Source organism: Meriones unguiculatus, chromosome 1, assembly GCF_030254825.1.
Source record: "Meriones unguiculatus strain TT.TT164.6M chromosome 1, Bangor_MerUng_6.1, whole genome shotgun sequence".
In the NCBI taxonomy this organism is placed as follows: domain Eukaryota; kingdom Metazoa; phylum Chordata; class Mammalia; order Rodentia; family Muridae; genus Meriones; species Meriones unguiculatus.
Genome location: NC_083349.1, coordinates 108,652,864 through 108,675,858, shown reverse-complemented (window position 1 = coordinate 108,675,858; position 22,995 = coordinate 108,652,864). Strand labels below are relative to the sequence as shown.

Sequence of the window (22,995 nt, the reverse complement as noted above, 5' to 3'; positions counted from 1 at the left end):
CTGAGAGCGAGGAACGCCAGAATGGCCTCTGACGGGCAGCCTGCTCAGGAGTTTACTGCCCCCAGCTCCCGCTCCACACTCACTGCTTCCCTCCAAAGGCGCGGGACTCACACACAGGCACACACCAACTCCCGAGGTGCTGCCCCGTATGGGGCCAAGGTAGGAGAGTAAAAAAGGACACTGTGGGCACGATTAGGTTTTGTTTGGCCTTTAGTCTGAAAAAGTGTTGCTTGAAAGTGTACAACAGAGAGCGGGTGCAAGCGGCTAGGGGTCACAGAGCCGCCAATAAAAAAGAATGTCCTTAAATAAAGTGTTCACAGAGTAAAAATCAGAACTACCAGTCCTTCCCTCCAACACAACAGAGCACAGGCACAGAACCAACCGGTTGATGAGCCCAAGGAGTAAGGAGGAGGCTGGAGAGGACAGCAGAGGCTCCCAGGCTGCCGCGTTGAGGGAGAGCCCTCTTTGGAATGGGCTGAGGAAAGCCACCTAGCCCCCTGCACACCTCATACCCACTGCTAAGGCTAAAAGAAAAAGACAAAACTCAGTCTCGGGTCCAAGGGCTCAGAAAACAGTCCAGGTGGGCAGGGTCAGGATGACTGCTAGTCCCGCTTGGCCTTCTTCTTGTCACTGTTGCCATTCTCTTCAGCCCCCTCCGTGGAGAGCGCCTCCTCAAGTTTCCTCTTGCCACTCTCTGCCTGGAGCTCTGCTGTGTTTCGGGGCTTGAAGCAAATGATGATGCACGTCATGTTGTCACAGCCAGTGCCATCCCCAGAAGTGTCTGGTGCCAGGCACTGATCCAGCAGCTACAAAAAGATTGACATAGTTGAGCCACGGGGCTTGAACATCTTCCTGGGAACCTACAATACCACAAGAAGGCTTGGCCTTGCTGACACAGGGTGGCAGAAAGGGAAGGAAAGGGCAACACATATCACAGAACAGACACTTCTGAATTTCTGAGGCCGAAGGCTACATCAGGGAAATGAGGGTAGATCAAACTTTTTAATCAAGATCTTCTAGTGTGTGTATGAGTGATCAATACTACTCCCAGCCTCTGGTCTCTGCACAAGTAAAGAGAAGTTGTGTCTGTGTAGATCAGACACCCTCCTCCAACATGAGACTCACCTCTTCCACAATGGATGACAATAACCGAAGCTCCCCATTTTCATCACGTTGGCTGATCTTTGATTGAATAAAGTCTACAACCTCCTGGCTGCTCATCACATTCCTGAGCCAAAAAAATGACAGTCAGAATCTGTATTGTCCCACCAAGCCAGAGCAGGGAGGTATGTAGGCAGCAGCTTTGATGCAGGCTAACTTCAACATCTGAGGAAACGGTCCTCAGCTCTGCCTTCGGCTTGGTAGTATTAACTCAACAAAAAGCCAAGCTTGAAGCTACCCCACTTTAACTCCAAGCCTTACAGAAATAAGGTCGCAGAAGGGCGTTTGAGGGTATTCCTTTTCCCAGTGCTCACCAGATGCCATCGCAAGCAATGACCATGAATTCATGGTCATCAGTGAGAGTCAGCACCTTGATGTCAGGAAGGGCAGAAATCATCTGTTCCTCAGGTGGCAAATTTTTGTTTCTCTTGTAGAAGTGGTCTCCTGAAAGTCAAGAGTGTTCAGCATTTTGAATATTTCCCAGACATGTATTAGAGGCAGATCAAATCTTTAAACTCCATGACTTTGTGGAAAAAAAAAAGTTCTAGCTTTTCTAGTTTCAGATCTGCTCTCAGAACAAATACCTCATTTGCCTTTTTTAATCATCCATAACACAGTGAGAAGTATAACTTTACCATTTCAAAAGATGTTTAAGAACACAAAGTATTGTGATTACCCTGAAGGATAGAAGGCTTAGAAGATTAAACTTTGCTATTGGTAGTCTCAGATAGAGGGCAAGACCCCAAGATTTCCCTAGTTTCTTAACCCTTACCAATGGCCCTGGAGAGGTTGAGGCCTCCGTTGACTCGTCCATCCATGGTGACCTTGCCACCAGCATTCTTGATGCGTGCTAGCTCCACTTCATCCTCTGGTTTGTGATCATAGGACATATCTAAAGCTTTGCCAGCTTCAGACACCACACAGCGAGAGTCTCCTGCATTGGCCACAATCAACTGCTTCCCTCGTATCAGAGCCACCACTGCTGTTGTGCCACTGTCAGAGCCAGGCTTAAGAGGAAGAAAGGGAGCCTTGTGGAAGCTTCTAAGTGTGAGTGCACTCCTCACCAACCATCTCTACAGCTTTAACAAATGGGAAGAGCTGTCCAGAGACAACATGCTCCCTTGCCCTTTTAAGGCAATTCTATCCAGATTTCCCATGCAGTTTCCATGGTAGAATTAATCCTCTTGATCATGACTTAAAGACTAAAATACCAAGGGATATACTTTTTAAAATAAAAATCAGGAGATCTACACTTGTTTCTTATCCTTTCAAAAAAAAAAAAAATCACTAGTCCCCTTCCCCCACATACCTCTTCTTTGCCTTCCATTCCAGGTACCATCATCTCTTCTTCATCGTCATCCTCTTCAGCCTCCTCAGTGTCATCCTCATCTTCCTCATTCTCTGCCTCCTCACTGCTGTAGCCATCCTCTTCCTCACTACATTCCTACCAGGAAGATTCCAAGCTATTGAAATTGGGATATTGAGACTGCCCCCTCCCAGTCTTCAATGTCATGAAAACTTGAGACAGCACACAGGCTAGGTTAAGCATACACTGATATTCTGAACTGGGCTCAGATGTCACCATTAAAGTCCTGTGGAAGATCAAACCAGCCAGTTGAAACACCTTCTGGAGAATAAATTGTTGGAAAAAGGAGACACCCAAATACCTAACGTAACAAAAGCTACCTTCCTATTCTCAGATCCTAAAAGGCCACAAGTCTTTTGTGCCAGAGAGATGGCTCAGAGGATAAAGCTTGGTAACCCAGGTTCAAGTCTCAGACTCCCAATGGTGGGAGAAAGCTATCTCTCTCAAGTTGTTCTCTAAACTCCACAAGCATGCCCTGGTACTCAGGTACACACAGACATGACACAAAGTAAAATATTTATGAATTTAAAAAAGACGCTATTCTTGTGAATATAAACTCAACGAAAGAAAAGGTAAGAGGGCTAAAGGTACTGTACTAGAGAAGACAATGTACTCCAAAGATTTAGAATACACGACTCTTGGGAAATGATGACGTTCAAGTACAAGGAAAATGGGGTGAGATGGCCCAGAGGGGAAATTACATGCTTGCTACGAAGCCCAATAACCTGATACCGAACCCCAGAAGTAGAGAACTGAAAAAAGCTCAGGATGGTACCAAACAGGCCCTCACTATAACTTCCGTATCTGCCTGCCCTCACAGGCCCTTACCTCACTGTCATCCTCTTCCTCCTCCACCTCATCTGAGTCATCCTCACTGTCCTCAAAGAACTTGGACTTAGCAACTCGAGGCAGCTTGTCAGAGGCTGAAGAGCAGGAAGGTCCAGCCTCACCAGTAGCAGTAACAGGCTCACCAGTTTGGCCTGCCTCAGTCCCATGTTCCGAGTTGGAGGAAGGGCCTGTGTGGCCTTTGGCTGTGGGGCCATTTTCTTGGGAAGGAGTTTCCCTAGATGGGTTCTCAGGTCCAGCCTCCCCATTGAGGCCCTGGGGCCCTGGTTCATCGCCCGTCCCAGTTCCAGATTTGGTATGGGGAGGGCCCTTCTGACAGTTCTGCCCATAACGTGTCAGCAACTCTTCAATCGTCATGGTAGCTTCTTCATGCAGCAATGCAGTCTCCTCATTGTCCACTGCAGGGAAGAGGCTAAATCAGAGGGATTCCAGTCCCTATAACTAACACCTCTTGTACCTGAGGTTGAACTTCCCCATTACCTTCCACTTTTAAGGCTACACTCACCAGAGTCTCAGAACAACAGTCCCTCGCTTTGTCCTCAGCAGACTGCTAATCTGTTACTCCTTTCGTAGTCCGAGGAACAGGTATACTTCCCCATTGTAACTCTCATTTGTATTATTAAGTTGAAACCTTTACTCTGACTGAGAACCCAGTTGTAATATGTGGCTATCAAGACTAATAATTGCCCTAGTCCTGAAGAAAAAGTAGCACATATGTAACAACAGGAACCAGGAAAACCTCATCAGAATAACAAAATATAGTATATGCAAAAATGCTTAGAGCTATGTACTTTACAAAGGCTAATTCTCTTTACCATAATACATGTAGTGTAGGGTTTTTTTTCTTTTCTCTCTCTCTTTCAAAGTTTTTCAAGACAGAGGTTCTCTGTGTAGCCCAGGCTGCCCTTGAACTCACCGAGATCTGACTACCTCTGTCTCCCACGTGCTGGGATTTAAGGCGTGTCACCACTGTCTGACCCATATAGGGTTCTTTTTAACAGTTATTTTATTGTTTTACACCCTGACTACAGTTTTCCCCCTCTTCTCTCTTCCCACTGTTCCCCCTCCACTCCCACTCTTTCTGTTTGGAAAAGGGCAGGCATCCCATGGATATCAAACAAACATAGTATATCTTGTTGCAGTAAGACTAGGCACTTCCCCTCATATTAAGGCTGGACAAGGCAACCTGGTATGAGGTAAAAGGTCCCAAAAGCCAGCAAAAGAGCCAGAGACAGCTCCTGTTCCCATTGTTAGAAGTCCTACAAGACCAAGCTACTCAACTGTAACAAACGCAGAGGGCCTAGGTCAGTTCCATGTAGGCTCCCTGGTTGTCAGTTCAGTCTCCGTGAGCCCCTATGAGCTGAGTTTAGTTTATTCGGTGGTTTTCCTTGTGGTGTCCCTTAATGTTGAAAATTCCCCAGTTCCCTAGGAAGCCATCATTTTTTGGAACTGATAATAAACTTCTCATCTCTTTTTAACATAGATACTACACTCACCATCATCCTCATCTGCTACTTTTTCTTTATCATCCTCATCTTCAGTGGGTCTCCCCGCAATCTGTGCCAGTTCCTTAATGACTTCCTCTGTGGTCAATTTGGCATCGATAGCCAAGAAGGCATCTTCTAAAGCCTAAATATAAGCAAAGTAGTATAAGACAAATATAGTGGGTACAAACTAACTGCCCAATATAACCAACTGTAGGCACACAGTTGGGATGCCAACTCAGGGGTGGTCAGTCACACTAAGACACACATAAATAGATAAAATGGTTTAGAGACCTGAGAATAAGGAAAGCTTAAAAATACCCAAGTGGATAGGAGCATGTTTTGGGCATAGAACTCTTTAGGAAGAAATACAATAAATAAGCAATGGCTAGACAGCAAGAGAAATAAGCCAAAGGTTGGAAAACAAGGGAGAACCCTCCAAGTGGAGAATTAACAGTGTTGGAAGACAGACCTTCTGTAGCTTGCCTTCCTTGTAGGCCTTCTGATCTTTGATAATATCAGGAAGATATTTGGCACAGTACAAGGCAACTTCTTCCCCTAAAAGAACAGTATTATTAACAAAACAGGGCACCCCACACACAAGGACACAGATGATGAACACCTTAGCATACCTGACGCCTAGCTGGATAAGTCAAGAAAAAAAAAGTCTTTTCCGGAAAACAATTCAGTATCACTTCTCTGAGGACTATATTAGTATATCTCTTGACATTTTCTTACCTATTAAGCTTAGTTAAATCCTGGAAAGTGGAAGAACAAAGGATCCCTTTCTTGCCCATTGATAGGTCTGGGATTGGGGTCTTAGACTGTTACTAATATGATCTGCTAAAGTTACCTCCGTGTCCATCGTAGACGGAAAACATGGCTGTCTCATTGTCTAGCTCAGGAATACAGTTGTGAGCATCCTAGAAGAAAGAACAAAATCAGAATGTCTCATCAAGTTCAAACACTATTTCTCCTCTATTTCAGGTCACAATATACTTCCCAATGTAGCATAACTCTTCCCTGGCTCGCCAAACATGGACTGGAAATGAGAAGGGAAAGTAGGGTAATGAAAGACTACAGGAAGCCAGGTGGCGGTGCACGCCTGTAATCCCAGCACTGGGAAGGCACAGGCTGGTGGAGCTCTGTGAGTTTGAGGCCAACCTGGTCTACAGAGCAAGTTCCAGGACTGAGCTACACACAGAAACCCTGCCCGGGGGAAAAAATACAGGAGAGAAAGGCAAAGAAAGGGCTAAGAGAGGAATAGGAAAAGCAGTCAGACCACTACCTCTGTAATACAGCACCCTCCTCTCTAGACCTTGGTCTACAGAGTAGAATATTTGGCTATTCGCTGTTCAGTAAATCTAGAGCCAACCCTTTGGAGCTATAGAGAGAAATCAGAATGCAGGCTCTTTTAAAGTTACTTCTGAGACCATGTGATAGCTCTCTGAGTTAAGGTGCCTGCTGCCAAGCCTATCTACTTAAGTTTGATCCCTAGAATCCACATGAATGGTAGAAGGAAAGAACAAATTCCCATAAGTTGTACTCTGACCACACGTTATCAAATACATGTGGAAAAACAACAACAACAACAAAAAACTAGTTACTAGACCCATTCTCTGAATAGTGAGAAGACTTCCTTGGGACCTTACGATCCTGAAAAATAGAATTCTCCAGAAGACTACAACAGTACCAGACAATACTCTTAAAAAAAGCAATGCAGCATTTTAACAAATTTGTGCCAACAGTTAACTTAAAGAAGCTATCCTCAGCTTAGAAAAATTAGACTTACAAAGGAATTTTCTTCACAACAAATTCAATTCCAAGGGCACAGCACATTTGAAAAGAAGCTGAAAAGGTTACACTAACAATATTTTTTTTTGGACAGGGTTTCTCTGTGTAACCTTGGCTGTCTTGAACTGGCTTTGTAGACCAGGCTGGCTTCGAACTCACAGATATCTGCTTGCCTCTGCCTCCCTGAGTGCTGGCATTACAGGCATGCATCACTGCACCTGGCCACACATTTTTTTTTTCATTAAAATAAAACAAAAACAAGTTTGATCATATTCTAACAAATTTCTACTGCCTCAAACAAAGTTCAAGCAAGGCAGTCAGTCTTTGGTAAAATATGTTGCGGCTTATTCTACAACACCCTGGAAACAACCCAAAGTTCCTTCAGGCATTCTCTTCAGACAGAAGGGATAAATACTAAATCAACACTGTACTTTGGTTACCTAACTTGCATGAGTTAATCACAATCATAATTCTCCTTCCTCTTTCAATGGTGAAAGAGGCATCACCATTTAAAAATTTCTGTCAATACTGAGAAAATCTGAATGTAGTAATTCTCCTATAAGAGCTCAACTAAGTCTATGGCATAGTTCTTGGGTAAAAATATAAAACATAAGGCAGGGAAGAAAGACATCAAAAAAGAATCCCCCCACCCTTACAAGTTGGAAAGTCCTCTGTATACTGTCATTTGCTAAATATTCTGCTCTAAAATTTGGCAATGTGGCTCACACTTTTTTTTAAATTTGTTTATTTTATGTATATGAGTGCTCTCTCTGCATGTATGTCTGCATGACAGAAGAGGGCATTATATCCTGGTATAGATGGTTAGGAGCCACCATGTGGTTGCTGGAAATTGCATTCAGGTCCCCTGGAAGAGCAGATAGTGCTCTTAACCGCTGAGCCATCTCTCCAGCCCCACACTTGTCTATCCTTTTTCTTAAAGAGAAATGACCATAACAGATGCATCTTATATCCAGGTCTCAGTTCCTAGAATGATTCCACATTACTTTCACTTTTCAGTGAGATTGTAGATGTACGTTATTATTTGGAATAGTTCCACCTTTGCTTTACTAGTTCTTTACTCAGAACCCTTAACCTTGGCTTTTTTGTCCTTTTCTGAGCCACAGCCAAGTATTTTAACACTATTTCTTAGCAATCTAAAAAACCTCATCCAACCTTGTTTAACTGCCAACTGCTTTCTTTAGCCCTGAATCAGAAACACTAAGTATTGTTGGTCGCAAAATGTATGAGAGCATGTTGACTATGACCACCACTTTCATTTAGCGTGTGTGTGTGTGTGTGTGTGTGTGTGTGCGCGCGCACCCGAGCGCGCATTTGCCTGTATACATACCATGTACAAGTTAGTCTCAAGTATTTCCCAAACTGTTCAATTTCTCTGGTTCTTCTCTTCCTGATTAACATTTCCTGATCTCAAACCCTTCTCTGTCAAGATCTTATTTACAGTAAGAGTATGTAAGAGCGATCCAAAACTCCCCCTCCCCCGCCAACAGGCTTCATTCTCAGGTACTTTGAAGGATTAAATAGTACAAACCATGTCACTGTTTCAAGTTTTCTTGATTTGGTAAAGAACTATACTTCTATACCTTAAACTGATTGTTCCTATAGGCTGTCTCTTCTACCTCAGTACTCCCATTAATACAGAAGACTCCATTAAAAAAATTAATTCACTTCCCACCTTACATCTTTTTTTTTACATGTATTAAGTTTACTCACTTTGCTTTTTGTCTGTTTTTTTCTGCACGTCTGTATGTATATCATGTGTATGCCTGATGCCACAGAGGTAAGAAGGGGCCATTTTGAAGGTTACAGATGGTTATGAACCATCACGTGGCTGTTGGAAATTGGCCCAGAGCCTTCTGCAAGAGCAACTAGTGTTCTTAATCTCTTAAATCATCTTTTCAGCCCTGGTCTTCTTTCTTTCTGTGGAATTTTAACTCCTCCAGCCAATACCTAGTAGCAGTCCATTTTAACTTCCTCACTGTCATTCATCTTTTAGAGAACTGCTGAATTATCCTTGGTAGCTTTCATCATATTGTTCCTGCCTTACTTTGTTTTAAGGCACTCAGTCACCGCTACCCACATGTATAATCTAATCTCCTAATTCTAAAGCTATTCTCCAACTGTTCCACTTTTAACATGAATACTCCTTTCAGCGAAGAACATATGTACTATCCTTCTTCATAACACTACCTTCCCTATCTGTCTGTTATATTCTACATCTCAATTACTCTAAGAGGCCTTTCCCAACTACACCAATGCTCTAAACTTGCAGTATTTCTTTACTAATATTTGGGCACTGAACAGATATCATCTCACATCGTCATCCAATGTTCCATGGGAGAAAGGCGCTCTAGATCCAAAGCCAGATTTTAAACCAGCAGGCAAAAGCAAAGACTGTCTTAAATTTCTTTACTGCTCTGGGGTGTAATGCTACTACAATAGATCCTCCATGTTTGCCTAGGATGGTGCTATAGTTTAGATACTTTTGCTGTCTAGAGGTGTATATGCTCTATAGAGGCCAGGTCCCCAGTGTGGTAGTGTTGAGGTAACAGAACCTTAAAGTGAGACCTAGTAAAAGGGATTTAGGTAGAGGCTCCAACTTCATCAACAGAGTAATGTTGACTTGCAGGAATGGGTCAAGTCTGGTAGAACGTATTACTCCCACAAGATTGCTTATCATGAAGAGAGAGAGAGAGAAAGAGAGAGAGAGAGAGAGAGAGAGAGAGAGAAAGAGCCTGAGTCATCTTGGTCTCTTGCTTCCTATGTCTTAATAAATCATCTTTAATACATTCTCACCAGAGTGAAGCCAATTTTAGCATCATGCTTGAACCTCCAAATTGTGAACTAAAACTGTATAGAATACACAGCCTCTGCTATTTTGTCACAGCAACACAAAACAGATTAACAAAGATGAAGTGTTCCCAAATGTTTAAGGACAGCTACCTTAAAGATATCATCTCCTTTACTTGCTGCACGAAACCCAGAGATATAACACAATAAGTATTGTGATGTCTAGAAGAAATGACTCAGAATACACACAACATGAGTCACCTGAGTAAGGCTATTATTAGGCCTAGGTCATACTAAGTCATATATCCCACGGCCCCTAAGCAACGGATGCATCCATATTAACAAAGTTAGTTAATCCTCTTCTCTGATGACAATCTCCTGATAGCTGTCCTGTCTCCAAATCAACCACTTAGATTTATGATATATACATTTACCTAAACCATGGATAAGTCAAGGAAAAAAAAAGATTCAGTGACAGCTAGGAAGGGAGTTATCTTTCTAATTTGAAAAAGCCAGTTGTGGTATATGCCTATAATTCCAGAACTAGGGAGGTAAAAGCTGGAGAATCAAGAACTAGCTGGGCAGTCGTGGCTAACACCTTAAACCTCAGTATTTGGGAGGTAGAGGCAGGCGGATCTCTGTGAGTTTGAGCCCAGCTTGGTCTACAAAGAGTTCCTGGACAGCCGTGGCTATACAGAAAAACCCTGCCTTGAAAAACAACAATATTAACACCTTTAACTATATAGTGAGTTTGAGACTAGCCTAGACAGTATCAGACCCTGTCTCATATAATAAAAAAGGCCAGTGAAATGGCTCAGTAGATAAAGCTGCTTGCCACCAAAACTGATAACCTGATAACCCACAGGTCCTGCATAGGGAAAGGAGAGAACTGACACACAAATTATTCTCTGACCTTGACATGTGCATTGTGGTATGTGACTAGATCCCCATACACACAGAAGAAATAAATGTAATAAAAAGAAATAAAACAAACAGGACCTAAAACATAATGTAATATCACATAACTTTAAAAATAAGGTTCATTCAGGCTCATTTGGTAAAATGCCTACCATGCAACTAAGTTCTGTAGAGGAATTTTAATTCAGAGCACAGCTGCTCTGGCAAGAGATCACATCCAAAGACCTAGGTCTGTGTGATTCAGCCTTTAATCCAGGAGACAGAGGCAAGCAGATCTGAGTTCAAGGCCATCCTAGTACAGAATAAGTTTCAGGTAAAGAAAAGCTTAGGTCCAGGCGTGGTGGCAGGTACATTCCGTTAATCCCAAACTATGAAGATAAAGTTAGTTTGCAGAAGGAAGCACCCATGTTTGAAAGTGATGTCTAATTGAGTGGCAGAAAAAAAGTGATGAATCAGAAAAGATTTGATAGAATAAGATTTGATCAACTCTCATAAGAAGAAAGGGAAACTACTTAAAGGGAGCAACACAGAAAATGAGGGGAGAGGAGGCAATTTTACCAGGAGAGTTTACAGAGATAGGCTGAATGAAAAGAACAAGCTAGACACAGGTAAAGACAGAATGAGCCAGAGAAGGAGAAGGAATCAGAAGATTAGATAGAAAAGATTGCTGGTCTTAGTTTGAGGCCAAATAGAGCTATTCAGAGGCCAAGAGAAAAGCCAGGTTGAGTAAGTCAGCTGGGAGAGGAGTTTTTGAGCCAAAACGGCTGAGTTGAACCCGCCAGTCCAGAGCTCAGTAAAAACAAGAAAGGGTGAGCTTATTAAGTAGCAAGTCTCAGAGGTTGAAACATTCTAGGCCTAGGTTAACAGAGACAATAATCTCCAAGACAACAATTGAAACAGGCGAATAAGAGTTCTGATTCCCAGCACCCGAATAAAAGTCAGACAGCACAGGGATACATACCCTGTTTCAGAAAACAAAACAAAGCAGCTGGGCAGCAACAGACATCTGTGATCCCAGCCCTGGGTGTGTGGGAATGGAAGGTAGAAATAGGTAGATGGCAGCCAGCCAGTCTAATCAAATGGATGATCTCAAGGTTCAGTGAGCGATGTTTCAATAATAAATAAAATTAAAATAAAATAATAAAATAAAATATTGGAGATTCAAGAAGACACAGGAAACCATCTGATGCCAATTTCTGGCCGTTACTCAAGTACATGCACTTAAGCACACAACCACATAAATAGATATTACACACACACACACACACGTTATATGCATGTATTTGATAAAAAAAAAATGAAGTCAGGCATGGTAATCTCAGCAGTTGGGGGAGGCTGAAGCATAAAGATGATGGCAAGTACAAAGAGAGGCCAATGTAAGTACATAATCCTAGGCCATTTATGTCTACATGAGGCCCTGCCTTAATTCTCCTGGCATTGAAAAAGAAAAGTCATACAGACCATAGAATAGTGGTTACCAGGGACTGAGGAATTGTCTCAGAGTACAGAGTTCCAGCATTCCAAAATGAAGAGTGCTGAAAATTAGTTACACAGTGTGAATATACTGACAATACTACAAGGCTGCGTTTTCCTTTTGAAATAGGTTTTTGTGCAGCACCGGCAATCCTTGAACTCTTTCCTGCCTCCCACTTCTGTGATTACAGACATGCGCTATCACATTCAGCTTAAAATGTACATGAGTGGTTAACATGTAAATTTCATGTATACTTTACACAATTAAAACCTTAGTCAAGAGTGGTAGCATACACCTATTATAATCCAGTATTTGGGAGGCATTACAGGCCAACACGAGCCAACCAGTGATCTGTCTCAAAAAGACTTAAAAACAATAAAAAAACACAACTTTCCACAGCAAAAGTCTAAATTAAGATGGCTTCACTGGTGAATTCTACCAATAGAAACACTAATATAATTGGTCCTACTAGGTAACATAAGTGATATAGAGACAATTTAAACATTATGGGAAGGAATAGGTGAATTATATGTAAATATAATACATTGTTGTTGTTGTTGTTGTTATTTATTAGGTTTTTGAGACAGGGTCTTGCTATGTAGCCTTGGCTGGTCTGGAACTCACTATAAAAACCAGGCTTGCCTGAGATCTGATTGCCCCTGCTTCCAGAATGCTGTATTAGGAATGCAACACCATACCTACCTCATTTTATGTAAGGGACTTGAGAATCATATCAACAGTATGTCTTGAATACCAGGGTCTTTGTGGATTCCAAGAGACACTTGTACCAATTTTTCACAAACTCTCCAAAACATAGATTAAGAGGTAATATTTCCAAATCATTCCATGAGGCCCTATCATCCTCATACTAAAACCAAAGAAACTAGCCAAGCAGTGGTGGTGTACACTGTTAATCCCAGCATGCAGGAAGCAGAGGCTGGCCTGGTCTACAGAATGAGTTCCAGGACAGCCAGGGATCTGTAGAGTGACCCTGTCTTCAGACAATACAAAACAAAACAAACTCTCAACCAAATCCAGCAACACTTCAAAAGGATTATATATATATATATGTTCAATGATCAAACGCTGACTATAAGACAGGCTTAGCATTCAAAATTAATTAACACAGCACACCATATTAATAGTATAGAACAACAACAAAGCCACATGATTAGTTTAATAGATATAAACAAACAAACAAATAAATGCATCTGACAGGGTTGGAGAGATAACCCAGCCATTAGGAGGACTTAATGCCCTATCAAGACTAGAGTTCAAATCCTAGCACCCACATAAGGCAGCTCACAAATACCTGAAACTCAAATACCTGAAACTCAAATACCTCAAACTCTACCTCCAAGTGATTCCACAACCCCTCCTGGACAGTGTGGGCACCAGCACATATACACAAGCACACACACACACACACACAGACATAAATAAAACCCTTATAAAAAAAAAATAAAATAAAAAAAAGCATTTAACAAAGCCTGAAGTCCATTCATGACAGAAAAACTCAACCAAACTAGGATAAAAACATAATCCCCTTACCCCGTAAGAGTTTTATCTATAAAGGCATGGAGATATAGCTCAGTGGCAGTATTCTCACAATACCAAAGACTTCTGTTGCCTCAAGGTTTATCTTTTCACACTACGCAATGGCCAGGAAGTTTCAGCAACTCCTTCCCTAGGTTCAACTACTTTTCTAGTGCAAATCACAACATTCAGGGAAGCATTTAGTGAGTCCAGGGCTGGGTATCACTGAACCTTCAACAAACTGAGAATCATATTTTTCAAGAATCTCCATACATGCAGCTACTAAAAGTTCCTGAACTCCTTGGTGTTACATAGGCACCGATTAATCTATTGATCATTGGTCATTAACCAATCAGCCCCTCTACTGTCCCTGGAGGTTAAGGATGTGTGCTAAAAGCACTAACTATCTGCTGCACCTCAGTTTTTCTTGTGACAAGTCATCATCCTAGACATACTTACAAGCTACCAGCTATCACTCAGTTCATTAGCATAAAAAAGACATTACTTTGATGATTTCAAGGATTTTAATACAACAGAAGAAATGGAAAAAGGGCAAATATACAGTTCCTAATATTACTCATAGCAGTCCCATTCTTTGGTATATGCCCAAGATATATTTCCACCCAAAAAGTTGCATACATATGTGTTGGGGGATGGTCCTGTGCACTGTGTATTCAGTTGCTGATTTCTGTACCCAGAGATCTGGTTGCAGTAGGATGTGGCCATTGTCATTTCTATGAAGAATCTCCTGTCTCAATGCTTTGTAAAAATTGTTCTCCATTGTCTCTAATTGGTTAATAAAAGCAGCTGATCAGCCAATAGCTGGACAGGAGAGTTAGAGGGTTTCAGGGAGAAAGCAAAGAAGAAGGTTGAGGAGAAGCAGGTGACCATGAAGAGAGATACAGCAGAAGGCCAAGGTGAGACCGAGAGGACAGGTAAAAGAACACATGGCTGGGAAGTAGCAGGCTAGCATAATTGGGTTAGAATAGATGAATATCTGCTCAGTTATGTGCTTAAAGCTTTTGAATAAATCTAATAGGTCTTTGTGTCAATTATTTGGAAGCTAGAACGGGTAATAGAAAAAAACATTTATATTCTATTTTACACATATATTCAGAGGACCACTATTCACAATAGACAAATGTGCAAATCTAAACATCTACCAACAATAAAGATACAAAATTACAGAAAAATATCATTTATCTATTCAAACGATGGAATAAGACAGAGTACATCAATGACACTTTAAAATATCACATACATACAAGGGCTGGTTAAGAGCGTTTGTTACTCCTGCAGAACCAAAACCTGGATTTGGTTCCCAATATCAACATGGCAGCACACAACTATTTGTAACTCCAGCTCCAGAGGATCCAACACCCTCTTCTGATTTGGGCACCAGAGAGTCACTCCCGTGAGTTCAAGGTCATCTTCAGCTACACAGAAAATTTAAGGCTTCATGAGACCATCTCAAAACAGTCATGCAAGCTTCTTAAAGAGTTTTCTATTCAGTGCTATATTCAATTTGTGTTCTTTAAAAAAAATTTAAGATGTATTTTTATTTATGTATATGGGTTTACATAATGGGTAAACAGTTGCACATTGACTGAATGTACATCTGTGCATCACATTGTGTACCAGGTGCCTGAGGAGGCCTGAAGATTTAAGATCCTCTGTAACGAGAGTTACAGTAGGCTGTTAGCCACCACACCAGGGTCCTTTGACAGATCATTAAGTGCTCTTATCTGCTAAGCCACTATCTCCTCAGCCCCTCAATAATCTCTTATGATCACTACTCAAAATTAGACTCAAAACATACCAATACCAAATACAGCATGGCAATCCAGACCTATAAACCTAGCATTTAGGAGGCAGAGACAGAAAGATACCTACAAGTTCCAGGACAGACAGGGCTACTCAGTAAGATCCTATCTCCTTCCTTCAGCTCCTCAAAAGGCTGCAGAGGTAAGCGTAGGAAAAGGCACTTGCCAAGTCTGGCAAGTTGAATTCAATCCCTAGGACCTACATGGTAGAAATAAAATTTCCATAAATTGTGCTTTGAACTCCACATGTGTGCTCTGGCACATGCATACCCACACACACAAAATAGATGTTATAAAAAAAAAAAAAAGTACTGACAGAGCTTTTTAAAAAGGGGAAAAATATTTATTGAATTTTATAAACTCCGAACTCTCCACAAAAAAATGTTTTGCTTCTTTCAGAAGAGCCTCAAAATTTCCTTTTAACAGTACACTGCCACCAAAACCTCACAATTTTTTGTTTCTCAGCACCTCCTGCTATTCTTAATTCTATAGCACATGTCTCAACCAGTGGAGAATCCCTCCAAACCATGAAGAAGAAGGGTGATATCACTATGGCATTTTGACACCCCCCCAAAAAAAAATTCTGGTTCCACAGCAAGAGGCTTGCAAAGAGGCAGAAAGTATAAAATGCCAGCTTTTGATGACTACCACTCACCCTTGGTTCAAGAGAGAGAGTAAAACTGGTCTCAGGCTAAAATCTATGTGTGAGAATTTTAGCAACTTCTATAAGGTATACTAATATAAACTTTCCTAAACTCAGTCATTAGAATTAAGCCAACAATGTAAAGGAGCTTCATTAATAGATAGAATCAAACCTGTTCTTTCTAGGAAAAGAGGAACCAAGATATATCATAACCTTTCCCCACTGTATGGACCATTGAGCTATTCATACTTGTAGATCAATAGCTTATTTTCTAAAAAGATTCTTTAAAAAAGACTAGCAATATAGTATCTTAGTAAAAAAAAATTTTTTTTACAATAGCAAAAACACTATGTAATACTTTGAGGGAGGAAGCAAACCTAGAAAGAAAAGTATCAATGAAGCAGACAAGGATCTGAAAACAGTATTCCAAGATTATGCATAAATTTACAAAAGTAAATTTAGGAATAGCACACCAGGAAGGCTTAATGCTCAAGGAGACTATTTGAATGAACATTATGATACAGAACAGTTGAGCAAAATTCTCCATATCAAACAGCCCTAAAACTAAAAATGAAGTGGAGAAACTATAAAACAAAGGAAAATACTTAGCAGAGAAATAAAAACACTGACTTCCTAGATTTGAAATCACTCAAGCAACTCAATTCATAAAGAAAACTAGAAAGAAGGGCCCCCAGTGGAAAAACCATTTTGTCCCACATAAATAGACATTAGGGAACAAGAAACTTGAAAAGTCTATAAGAGAGACAGTCACTAAAAGAAAACACCATAGCCTAACCCAAACACCAGCCAGACTAACATTATGGCTTTCCTCTCTTTTCTTTTTTTTCTCCCCTTTTGAGAGAATGAATGAATGAATGAATGAATGAATGAGAGAATGAGGTATCAGCAGAGGCTAGAAGACGGCACTGGATTCCATGGAGCTGGACTTAACAGGTGGTTGTGAGCTCCCTGACATGGGTGCTCAGAATCAAACTCTGGTCCCCTGTAAGAACAGCAAGTGCTCTTAGCCACTGACTCATCCCTGAGGATTTCCTTCTGAAGCTAAAGCCAGTTGACTCTAATTATACCCAGTCAGTTCTACACTGTGCCACTGGGAAACAGGAGAGCTGTGCTCCAGTGACACCTATAAGAACAGCACCTACTGTCTCGAGAACCTTCATACGGCAATTTGTATCAAGATACAAGCATCCTAATCTTTCTAAGCCCCAATTTCCAAGCTGTCAAATGTGAGCACTAAGCCAGAGGAGATGAATGACTGGGACCCTCTCCTTGCTGAAACTGTTTACCTAGATACTAGATATAGATAATGCTAATTCCATTATCAGAGGCTGGTGAGAATAAATATTGAATCTAAGAACAAACCAGTTAGGTTCACACTGTCATTCCAAAGCTAACCACAGGGAGGAGCGAGGGATTTGAGAAAAATCCCAAGGGAGACAGTATTTGGCTGTTACCTGTAGCCCACCCACTAAGTGGATAAACCCCCGATTCCAGACATAATTAGAGCATTTCCCTAATCTCTCTACCTAGACTTCACACAAAATAAAGTAAAAAACATTGATTGTCCATCTTTCCCGTTTCCATTTTGCCACCCAGTTTTCTCTGTTCATTGTAGTTTCATATCCATTTGCTCAACACTATTAATTCAGATGGTTCTGCTTTCCCTTTCATCCAAAGTGGATTTTTCTTAAAAAAAAAAAAAAGTTATCGGTAGATTATGACGAAAAAAATCGATGAAAAGACTGAAAATCTAGTAAACTATATCATATGCACATGGAAATGACAACTCATTAAGTTTTAAAGAAGTCAGTGAGAAAAAAAATACGAAAATAATTAAAAAAAAAGAAAAAAGAAAGAAAGCCTACTGACAGGCACAATTCTTTTCCTAAAAGTCGTAAAAGCCTTCGAAAAGAATACGAACGAGTGACAATTCCCGAAGGTCAAGCGGAGCCTCTGAAACTAACACGAGGCGTGGAAAGGCTAAAAGCAACTAAGGGTTAAGAATGGGAAACACATTATTTGCCCTTGCTCCTTTTCGCCATCAAGTTTCTAGCCCCAAGAGGCCTGCCACATCACATATCTGAAGAATAAAGACGAACCAGCCATTCACATCAATTCCGCCAATAAGCGAACAAATAGCGAGCGTTCCCTCTTCACTCTGACAACTACACCCCATGCCGCCTGTAAGCCTGGAGGGCTGGGCTGGCACCAAGGATGGCGCGAAGGCACGGAGCGACGGCGGCCAGTGGGCGGAAGGTGCCTCTCCCCACATGGCAGGGCTCCCGCCGCCGCTGGCCACCGGGCCGCGGTCCCCAGGCTCCAGCCGCTGCCCCTCCGCCGGGATCCCGCGTTCGCCGCCGCCCCCTGCACCGTGGCCGTAGGCTCCCGTCAGGGACCCTCACCGGAGAGCCCCCTGCCCCTCCCCCGCTCCCTTTCTCTGTCAGGTTCCTGCCGTGCAGTGGCCGGTCTCTGGGGCCCTGCCGCCTCACCTCCATGGAGACGCGCCAGCCTTGCATGGCGGAGAAGCCGTAGGGCAGCGGGAGGCGCGGGGCGCCAACCCCGTCCCCGGAGCACTTCACCGTGTTGGGCTGAGAGAGGTAGGCACCCATGGCGGCGGCTGGCCGGCAGCCCGTGGGGCAGGCGAGCGGGACGCGACCCTTGCCGGCGCCGGAGCCGGGGCCCCGGGGGCGCGCGTGGCAGGGAGCGGGCCCGGCTGCACAGCCGACGCAAGGTGCCGGCGAAAGGCGCGAGGCCGGCCAGGAGGCGGTAACGGGACGGGAGCGGGGAGAGAGCGGAAGCGGAAACCGCGCTTCTCCAGACCCCGCCCTACTGGTGCGGTGAGCCGCTGCGGGCGGTCATTTCCTTAGCAACTCGCCCCGCCCTAGGGGACAACGGCCCGCCCAACCGCCGCTCCCGCGAGACTGGCCGCCACGCCCACCAACGGTCGCGGCCGGAGGGAGCGGCTGGAACGTGCGGCCCTCTCCTCGCCCACCGCGCTGTAGTCCGGTTCTCTGGCCTCAGCCTGAGGTCTCTTTTGTGTGGGACCTGGAGCTTCCAGTCGTGTCCTGTGGTGTTGTCCTCCCTGTCCCTCCCTCTGTCCCTCCACACGCCCTCAGATTCCGACCATCCCCGCCGGATTCGGTTCAATTAAAGTTGACGAGCGTTTGTGCTGCGCTTCCGCCGTCTTTGGCCAGGCTCTATGAGGCCTGTACTGACAAAGGAAAACGGAGACCTAGGTCTGTGGAAAATTTCCAAGTTAATACAGGGTAGAAACAACTGGTGCGGCCGGCTGGGTGAGACCAGGGCAGAGAGGCGGGAACGAGCTGCGGCTCGCTGATGGTAGATTTAGATACTCGGAGAAGGTGCCTGAAGATGGCGTTTTAAGCTGCGGGAGAAGGGAATAGGGTTACGAGGCTGGAGGACTGAGGAAAGTAAACTACACTGGGGAGTCTTATTGGGGAAGCTGGCTGGCCTCTTTGGAGAAAGAGTCTAGGAACAGATCTAGAGCTAGCGATGGCCATGAGCATCAAGATGGGCAATGTGGACGTCATTGTCGTGCAGGCGCAGCCTCTTTTTTTTTTTTTTTTTTTGCGATGGTTAAGCTTATTCTGTGTGCACAGTACATCACAGGGAGCGTCTGGTGGGTACTGTAACTGGTTAGAATGCCCTTGACCTGAACGTGATGGGCTGGGACTGGAGTGCTGGCCACAAGCAGTGGAAATGGAGAGACAAAGACAATCCAGCACTTTTTTTTTTTTTTTTAAATTGTATGTAAGGGAAAGGAGAAAGCCCTCCATGGTATAACAAAATCAACTCATTGAAAAGAGAACTGGGGTCTGGAGAGACGGCTCAGAGGTTAAGAGCGCTGGCTGCTTTTCCACGTTAGCCGGTTTCATTTCCAGGAACGACATGGCAGCCTTTAACTCCAGTTCCAGGGGATCAGTCGCCCTCTTCTGGCACCAGGCATGCAAGTATTGTGCACAGACATACATGTAGGCAAAACACGCATATACATGAAATTTAAATTAAAAACAAAAAGGCCCAGCATCATAGCTCGTGTCAGTAATTCCAGCACTTGAGAGGCTGAAGCAAAAAGGTCACAAATTTCAGGTTTCATTCCAACCTGGGCTACAGATTGAGACCCTCTCTCAATAAGCAAATTCCAATATGAGTCTAAATTCCTTATCAGAAATCATTAGAGTTGGTCCTCTCCACAACTCTTTCCTTGAGTGGGTTCTAGAATGTCTCATTTCCCTAAGCATTTAGCCACCTTGTGCCCTGAAATATCCAGGCTTTCTCTTCCTGTGCTTTCACCCCACAAAAATACAGCTTTCCACCCACCCTCATTGGTCAGAGCTTCTCCAGACTCTCTACTATTCCTTGCGTTAGTTTGGATCCCTATTTATCTTTGCTCAGCATGTACCCATTGCCACTAGCATACTGTGTGTGCTAAAAAATATTTAAGTGTTTGTTGAATTCATAAATAACACCAAAGCTTTGACTTTAGATGGCAAAATTAGGTGGATCCATCAACAGAAAATGATGCAGTTTGGATATGTGCAGTAGTTGGGGAGAAGGTGTCCCATGTAAGGTGATAGTTCCATATAAAAATAGTGAAAATTCTGGCTTGGGGTTTGGCCATGAGGGTGGATTTGCATGAGGCTTGCAAGTTGTTATGAACCTCAAATGAGATCTCTGAAAAGGTGGTACTGGGGGGAGCTTGAAATGACTGTGCTACTACTCTTGATGTTTATGCTTGGGTTTTTTTTCCTAAAACATGACTGTGTGAAGACAGAGCAGTGTGACTCAATCCTAGCACTTGGAAGGTACAGACAGGAAGATCAGGAGTCCAAGGTCATCCTTGGCTACGCAGTAGTTCTAGTCTTGCCTGGGCTACATGAGACTCCCTCCATATAAAAATACACAGATCAAAGACTTGTGAAAGGAGCATGTATTTTACTAGGTACTATCTATGATTTCTTTTACAAGTTATACAAGATTTTTTGGGTTTTTCTGTTTTGATTTTGTTTGTTTTTTCAAGACAGGGAGGGGTTCTCTGTGTATCCTTGACTGTAGAACAGACTGGCTTCAAACTAAGATCCACCTGCCTCTGCCTCACAAACCAGCTCAAAATAGGAAAACCTAAGGATATTCCAGTACTCCAGAGATGGAGGTGGAGGGGTTGCAAAGCCAGCCTGGGTTTCTTATATAGAACTTTCAGAGTTCCAGACCAAGCCTGAGCTACAAAGATTGTCTCAAACACAAAACCCTAAAAGTAAAGTGCCAACTTCTCTGCTCAAATATTAACAAAAACCTGCATCTATTAAGTATCCATATAAATGCTAAGTATGGAATAAAATCCCATTAAATTATACATTATACCAAACAAAAATTGCATGGCCTGAAACAAAACGGGAGAAAGGCAAAACAAAACGAATAAAATAATGATGGGAGAAAAAGAAAATGAAGCACTGGGAAGACAAAGTCACAGAGAGCAAACAGACCCTAACGGGTACATGTAAACTGGGGGACAGTAAGGATGTTATCTGTTCCCTATCATGTTAATTCCTCCCTAACCACTGTAATACACTTCTAAGGACTGAAGAATTGTATCTTTGACTCTCTTTTATTGTTTTTGATTTTTATTTTGCTTTTGAGAGTCTCATGAATTCCAGACAGGCCTTGAACAGTATGTAACAGAAATGGCCTTGAATTCCTGATCCCCCTTCCTGTGTCTCTCAACTGCTGGGATCACTGGTTGAATTACCAATTCTGACTTTCACTCTTTTTAAAGTATGAACTTCAAAAAACAAAACAAAACATGGCTTACCAAACATAGTGATAAGCCAGATGTGGTGGTGAACGCCTTTAATCCCAGCACTCAGAGCAGCAGAGGCAGGCAGATCTCTGAGTTCAGGGAAGGCTGGTCTACAAAGTGAGTCCGGGACAGCTGAGGCTACACAGAGAGACCCTGTCTCAAAAAAAATAAATAAATAAAGCAAAACAAAACACAGTGCTAGAACCAGTTCCTGCATGTGTAATTGAGGGGCTAGCCATATGATAAAGTAGTTTGAACAGTATACGGCATATTTGTCCAGCAGCAAAGAATAAAGACATAGGATTCAGTGGCTGTGAATAAAGCTTGTACTTGACAAGCCCTACAGCAGCATGTTGCCAAGGATCACCAGGTTGCTTAGATTTTCTTGTGGCCAAAAGAAAACTACCAAATGTCAGTCACTTTAAAAAACTGTTTCCTTGTGGCTCTCCTGAGAGAAGAAGAAAGTGCTTAAAAAAGACGAAGGTGCTTTAGGCCAGGGTCTCTCAAACACAAACAGTATGGGACGAAGGTGCAGCTCAGTGAGAGGGTGCTTGCCTGTGGAACATGAGGGCCAGATTCAATGCTCAGCACTGAAAAGAGAAAAAAAGGTGTTGGGGGGTTGTAATTGTGAACTCCTTACATACATTTGCATTTCTTTAGAATTCAAGGGGCCTCAGGGCAGACAATATTGTTTCAAAATGCTCGAACTTTATAGTATCAGATCAGTTTAACTGTAAACACAAGACCACTCAAAAATGTGTCAGTCCAGATTGTGCATAACATGCTATGTTTATATTTTATATATATTTTTAAAAATATAAATTGTCTATAAGTATCGTGGAAACACAAGACCTTCAAAAGGTGACAGACTGCAGATTGCAAAAACAATTTGAATAGGAAAGATGTTAAGGGAATGCAGAATGAGAAAAGAGCGAAAGTTGACAAGGAAATCTTCCAAGTATTTTATCTTTCAGACTTTTCTTGAGCCTCCTAATTCTGGTTTTGACCCTTTTTGTGTATTTCACAGCTTAAGTCCTAACGTTACTCATAAAAATGTTACTGTGGAAACCTAGCAGCTTTGTTTTTAGTGGTGGGGATTGAACTGATGGGTATACATGCAAAGCACATGATCTGTTACATGTTAAAACATGGTCAGTTAAAACAAAAAATTAATACCTAGTCTTGTTAGTATGTTTCTTCCTGAAGGGACCAAAGGTGATTGATTCAGGGAGGAACACCCATTGACGAGCTGGGTAGAGTACTTCCTAAAGATGCACACAGTCTTGGCATACATAAAACTGGG

The 22,995-nt window shown here is 42.6% G+C and overlaps 1 protein-coding gene across 1 annotated transcript; it reads right to left on the bottom strand.

Annotated features, from left to right (window-relative positions):
• Window positions 1–192: 192 nt before the first annotated feature.
• Window positions 193–18,683, bottom strand: Ppm1g (protein phosphatase, Mg2+/Mn2+ dependent 1G). The gene is made up of 10 exons (XM_021635458.2): window positions 18,364–18,683; window positions 5,711–5,780; window positions 5,330–5,415; window positions 4,870–5,002; window positions 3,356–3,771; window positions 2,471–2,605; window positions 1,934–2,168; window positions 1,476–1,605; window positions 1,126–1,228; window positions 193–806 (listed from the first exon to the last, which is right to left on the bottom strand). Exons 1-10 carry the CDS (start codon window positions 18,481–18,483, stop codon window positions 603–605), a joined length of 1,632 nt encoding a protein of 543 aa, XP_021491133.1. The 5' UTR covers window positions 18,484–18,683; the 3' UTR covers window positions 193–602.
• Between the last annotated feature and the right edge of the window lie 4,312 nt (window positions 18,684–22,995).

Bases quoted from the DNA above. Each gene is read 5' to 3' on its own strand.
- Ppm1g (XM_021635458.2), bottom strand. From the start codon at position 18,483: ATGGGTGCCTACCTCTCTCAGCCCAACACGGTGAAGTGCTCCGGGGAC. The intron at 1,229-1,475 runs GTGAGCACTGGG...TTTTTGGCTCAG, and splicing joins ATTGCTTGCGATGGCATCTG to GAATGTGATGAGCAGCCAGG. The intron at 807-1,125 runs GTGAGTCTCATG...ATCTTTTTGTAG, and splicing joins TGTCATCCATTGTGGAAGAG to CTGCTGGATCAGTGCCTGGC.